Source organism: Hevea brasiliensis, chromosome 18 (assembly GCF_030052815.1).
Source record: "Hevea brasiliensis isolate MT/VB/25A 57/8 chromosome 18, ASM3005281v1, whole genome shotgun sequence".
Lineage (NCBI taxonomy): Eukaryota > Viridiplantae > Streptophyta > Magnoliopsida > Malpighiales > Euphorbiaceae > Hevea > Hevea brasiliensis.
The window spans coordinates 33,542,234-33,548,668 of NC_079510.1; the positions used below are offsets into that span (position 1 = coordinate 33,542,234).

A 6,435-nucleotide genomic window follows, 5' to 3' on the forward strand; every position below is an offset into this window, starting at 1 on the left:
TAGAGTCAAATACAATAAATAAGATGCTTTCATCATATTATTCATAATTGAAAAATGAAAAGTACAATATAATATCATTATATATGGATTAAGATCCCTTCATATTTGGTAATTAAACATGACCACGTGAATTAATTGCTCTTTGATTATTCCATGTAAAACAAAGATTATGGTTGATTAATTAGGTAGAGAGCATGGATGCCATCAATATCATCTTGGGTTAGTTTCCTTTGATAGTCCCTATTGGAATTATTGAATACATAATGGCATTTGAATCCTGACTGTGTGCAAGCCCAAGAAGATGACCAATTTCATGAGCAGCCACAGATTCCAAGTCAAATTGGTTCATGTTGGGATTGTTACTCCAATCCTCATCCGCATCATAATGGAATCTTCCATCTTGGGGATAAAATGCATGAGCCAGCACCGTTCCTAGCGGCCCATCAAAAGCAAGTCCATCTCCATGATCACGTCTGTAAAAACCGATTACAATATCAGCTTTGGAACCTGTAGGTGCTTCCTGAAAAGTGAATTGGGAAACACTTGCCCATCTTTGAAACGCTCGCGAGCAAGCAGACCTCATGTCTGCCTCATTTGGGTTTTGATCTCCAAAGCGAAACGTGTAGGTGAGTTTATACTTAGAAGATGGCCATCTTGGCATTCCCTTGGGAAAATCATAGTGTGAAACCATGTGAAACATTTTCGACTTGTGGTGGCTGTTGCTGGTTGGTTTTGATAAGGATGTGAGATTGGTGACATCGGGTACTCCACATCGTGGGATCATCATGTTCTTGATGGTAGCAGAATCTAGACTCCCAGTGACCTTTAGCTTGTAAAATTTTTGGTAAGTTTTGAGTGCAGACTCCAAAAGGTTATCGAAATCGTCAGTTAGATTATTGGTATCATCACTTGGGTAGTATCCAAATTTCCTGAGGTTCTTCTTGACCTCATTAAGGCTAACAACATTTTGGCCCTTTTGGACTTCCTTTAGGCTTCGAAGAAATTTTAGAGTTTTCCCCTCATGACCTTCAGACTGAGCTATAAAGAGCTGGATTGAAAAGAGCAGTAGGAGGAAGGTTGCAATAAGATAGGAAAATTTGGGAGCCATTGCTACTGTTCTTTTAGTAACGAATGGCTTAATCTCTTGGTACGGTGGTTCATGTAAGTGTTTTGTCGCTATTTATAGACAAACTTACTATATAGCTCAAGGATACATGCCTGTGTTTCATGCTAGGGTTCAACTTATTTTGTTGTCTTATTTTAATGTTTTCTTGTCAGTTCATTTACAGCTTTTCATAGTGAGAAATACAAATACAAGAGTTTCACATACTTTGTATATGTACTTTGCATGTGTACTTTGCATGAGTTTTGTACATATAATATAAAATAACTTATCTACTTCATTTTTATGTATATATATATATATATATATATATATATATATATATATATATATAGAAAAAAGGAAAATTGATTCTTCTTCCATGGTTGTTTGGTGGTGTTGTTTCCTTCCCTATATACATCATGCGAGAACATATTTGATTAAATATAATTATATATTTTAATGAAAATTTTCTTTTTAATTTAAAAGGCAAAATTTTTATTTTTTTAATTAATCTAACTTTAAATAAAAATTGAAATCAAAGTATCACAATTTTATAAACGATTTCAATATTATTTAGTTAAAGTTATTGATTGAATGATGATGAGATTACTTGTCATGTTTCATGTGTAGCACAAAAATCATAAATGATTGTAGATAGTATGAAAATCTTGACAATTTCTTTTTGACTTGCAAATTTTGACAATTTCGCCTTTTATCTCTCACGCCATTCATATTTGTATACATACATTAAAAGAGAATATGGCGTCATTATTCACGTGAACAGTAGCCATTTGAATAGCGAGTGTTAATTCACACATTTGAATAACCATTTTAATGGATAGGTTTTTTCTGTCTTTTCATTGAAGACTTTGCTTTGTCTTTTCTGACCTAAACGTTGAATCCTCAGACACTATTCATGGAACTGTGACAGGATTTTTTTTTTAATCTTCTTTTTTTTTTATTTTTTTTTTCCTTTCTAGTGATGGGCTTTTCTTTAATAAACGGGTTTATAAAATTTCAGCTTTGCCAATTTTTCTTTCTCACTGGCTAATTTTGTTTTTCAATTTTCACTTTTCTTTTTCTTTTTTTTTTTTTTTAAATTTGATTATAATCACAAAAAAATTTGATACTATTAAATTAAAATTTCCATGACTACCGCATTGCTTAATAACGTATCGATTTGGACCAATATAATACATAATAAGGATAAAAGGTAAAAATAAAAAATTGATTTTTCTTTGCATTTGAATTTTCTAATATAAAGAATGAATTCTAATAAAGAAAACTATTTAATTGATAAAATAAAAAGTTAATAATTAAAATACACTTTTAGAAAAACACATCAACTAATTATGTGTAAGGTTAAATTCTAAATAGAAACCATATATTTTTTTATTTTACTAATTTTGTTTTTTAGATTTTTTATAACATTGTCAATCCATTTACTACACACTCTACCTTCCTAAACATCCTTTTCCTTTCAAATATTTTTTTAATTTTTTATTTTAACAATAACTATAACTAAGATGATTTATAACAATATATGAATTAGAAATTCAAATTCATGTTTCATGTCTTTATAATATTACTTACTTATCACTAAAATGTCACGACCCAACCTATGGGCCGAAATGGCACTAAGACTTGAGCCAGTCTAAAGCCTCTGAGACCCGTAGTAAGCCTAACTATTCCTTAACCCAATCCTAAGGCCCATGTTGAGCCTAACTTCAAGAAATCAACCGGATAGAGTCCAACCATAACATGGACCAACAAATGGGGAGTTTTTTACTCACCCGACCTGTAAACATAATACATATCAATTTGGGGAGCTCAGCTCACTTTCCACATACTCATCATGTCATAAAATCAAATGGGAGCTCAGCTCCCTCATCCAATCCAATCTTACATGCATTTAATAGATTTACAGATCTGACATTACATTATATTAGAGATCCAAATGAAATAAAATACTTCTAATACATGCGGAGTTCTAGAATCTAGTAAAGTTATACAAAACATAACATAAATTACTAAATGACCTGCAAAGGAGAGAGGCAGGTTAAAACTCAACCAGAAATCTCTTGTATCCTGGAAAAATAAGGTGAACATTAGTAAGCATTCGACTCAGAGAGTAAAATATTGATTTTAAGTATACTTTCTATAGCTATCTAAGGCTAGTGCACCCTAAGGGATGGAATGCAACACCTTTAAAGATTTTATACAAGTCACATCACAGACAACAAGAAGGTAATTTAGAGCACTCACATACCTATATATATATGGGAGCTGATCCCCTAAACAACTCTCTTAAAATCAATCTCTGCCAGCAAGTACATCTCAAGCTGGACTTTCTCTTAATAGTCCAAATGCGGGGGTCAGCGAAATCAACTCGAGCCATGCCTACCCCGTTTTAACCACAATAGGATCGGGTCCTAACGAGTCAAGCTCTAGTCGCGTCTACCCTTCTTGCCCATATCCAATATCATCACACATAGACACTACACATGCACACAGCTCCAAATTACCATAAAACAACATCCATATTTATTTCATCAGTTAAAAATATAATATAAAGCGAGCCTAGTATTTAACTACGTAAATATATATTTATAAGTGATGCATGGGCATGCCTTGAATATAAATAATATTGAAATTATAATTAAAATAAATATTTTACTCAGACATAAACCCAGGTCACTATGGTGCCTAGACGGAGGAGGAAGGCTTTCTCGACTCACCTGACAATTATATTATAATTATTTAATATAATTGACTCAATACAAGCTTAAAAAGAATCAAAGACACCCTAAGTTATGATAAAAATCTAGTAAAGTTTTTCCTATACCTAGGACCTACCTAACCTGCAAAAGGGCTCAAAAATATACTTTCATATCCATAAGTCACACAACTATATCTCAATTACATCACATGGCCCCTTTTGGGTCCATCCAAACAGTCAACAACCATAATTTTAAAAAATTATAATTTAGTCCCTATAACTAACCCTTTTTGCAAAAAATTCTCAAATGAGACCTAAAAATTCTAAAATGTTGCTCCGCGGTCCTCAGCAATATTACTAAGCTAATACAAAATGAATTATAATTTTCTAACTGCCCATGAATATTTTATGGATTTTTAATCTAAACTTGAAACTAAATAATTAAGAAAACTTAGGGTTCGGGCTTACTTACACCAACTCTGATACTGAAAAGGTATCCAAGACGTCTAAAAATGGTAGAATAGCCTATAATCTTGACCCCTGGCTCAAGTAGCTTTGGTCATTGCCTATCCAAACCGACACGCACTGACAAATACCAAATTTCTGTGAATCGAATATACCTACGTGAAGCCCATAACACGGGGGTTAGTAAATAATTTTTATGAAATTTATTAAGCTCATTTAATACCTGCATAAACATCAGAAGTTTTGTGGGACCCACCAAAAACAGGTCATCTAGGGAGCACTCCGACTCTCGAATTTTTTGTGGGGTTCACGGTTATAAAAATTTAGACCAAAAGTCAAAATGAGATAAATTTTTTTTGGCAAAAATTAGACAAACTGCGCGATGGATTTAGGTGTTCTTGGTATCTATGGAAAGCTCTCGAGGTATAGATGATGTTTGAGACAAGACCATGTCCAATTGGTGGCCGGAATGGCCAGAATCGGCCCTAAAAGGTGAAACATCGCGCGCGCGCTTGGGAGAGTTTGGCACGACTTTTCGGTGTCCTAGAGCAGTGGCCGGTGATGAGGAGACATCTAGGTGGGGCTCCAGTGACCGGGGAAGGGCTGGGCAGCGGTTGGGCAGCAAGGGGAGGAGAGAGGAGAGAGAAAATAGAGAGGGAAGGTAGGTGTAGCAGGAGCGCGATGGGAAGGAAGAAAAGGAAGGAAATCCAGTTCGAATCGGCCGGTTTGATTCCAAACACCCGAAAATTGAATTTTTTACTCAGCTTTGGGACCAAAAATTTCAAAAAAATTTCAGAAAACTCAAAAAAAATTATAGAGTCCAAATATATTTTTATTTTTACCACGTGAATTTTAAATTAATTTTTAAAAATCATCAAAGTTTAATATTTTTAGAAAATCAAACCAAATTCTAAAAATTCAGAAATTAAAAAAAAAATTCTCGAAATATTTAATACAATAAAATACTGATATTTACATATAAAATAATTATTTAAAAATTATGAGTATTACATAAAATATATGTGTGTGTGTGTTAGTATTATTGTTGAATACGCCATTACCAAAATGTATATTTTTAAATATGTTAGATAGAAAGTATTAAAAATTAATTTAAAATTAAATTTGACATGTTTTTATTATAAGAGCTCTAAAATAATTAAATAACTTTTTTCAACATTATTATTTTTAGCCTCTCAACCTCAATGACAAAGGAAATTTAATGTATGGAAGTTACAAATTTTATTATTCTTTTTCTAATATAAATTACATTAATACTAGATTACTCATTTTAATTTCTCTTATTTCATTTTATTATTAATATATTTATTAATAAAAATATATATTAAATATGAACATATTAAAAAATTAATAAATTTACTACTTTTTAAAATAAAGTGGATAATTTGAAAGGAATGAAAAAGTGTCTTTTTTTTTGTAAAATAAAAAAATAAAAATTTTATTTATTAATTATTTTATTTTTATCACTAAATAAAGAACTAAATTTTGTAAAATATAATAATAGCAATCTACAGCATCGTGTTGATAATTTCGCCTGTAATAACTAATATAAAATTGTATTGAATACTTGTGCTGTTGATGTATCTCGGATGAGTGGAACTTGATCACCAAAGCACTTCCCTTATAGCACTCAATCAGAAAACTTTTCTAAATCAATGAATATACATAAAGATCTTTCTTTCTCTTTCTATAAACTTTTATCAATTTTATTTCTCTTATAAATTTAAGCAACTTCATCATTACACGAAAATACAAAAAAAAAAAAGAAAAAAAAGAATGAACCTTAGAGGTATATTCCATAAGTAGAGATTGCAGACAATGTACATGGCATCAGTTTTTGATGGCCCATTTGCTTTTTCTCATCAATGTAAACACATTGAAATCTCAAATTTCTTAATTTAAATAAAAATCTTAGCAGATATCAGCAAGCGTCATATATTAAGCGAAGTTTGATGTCAACCTTCAAAAATCAACAAATTCAAAAAAAATGAAGAGAAGTTACATAAGTTCCTTTGACACCAAGTCAATATCAAAGTTGCAATGGGCTAACTAATAGGGCTTTCTTTTTGCTCTCTGCATACGTTATGGCTCTTCTAACATTGAAATTTGCCACATTAAGAGTAGGTAA

The 6,435-nt window shown here is 31.6% G+C and overlaps 1 protein-coding gene across 1 annotated transcript; it reads right to left on the reverse strand.

Annotated features, from left to right (window-relative positions):
• Nucleotides 1-220: 220 nt before the first annotated feature.
• On the reverse strand, nt 221-1,108 carry LOC131176094 (metalloendoproteinase 2-MMP-like). Its single transcript, XM_058141255.1, has one exon. The coding sequence runs from the start codon at nt 1,106-1,108 to the stop codon at nt 221-223; it is 888 nt and encodes a 295-aa protein (XP_057997238.1).
• Between the last annotated feature and the right edge of the window lie 5,327 nt (nt 1,109-6,435).

Coding starts and splice junctions, on each gene's coding strand:
- LOC131176094 (XM_058141255.1), bottom strand. CDS start 1,108: ATGGCTCCCAAATTTTCCTATCTTATTGCAACCTTCCTCCTACTGCTC.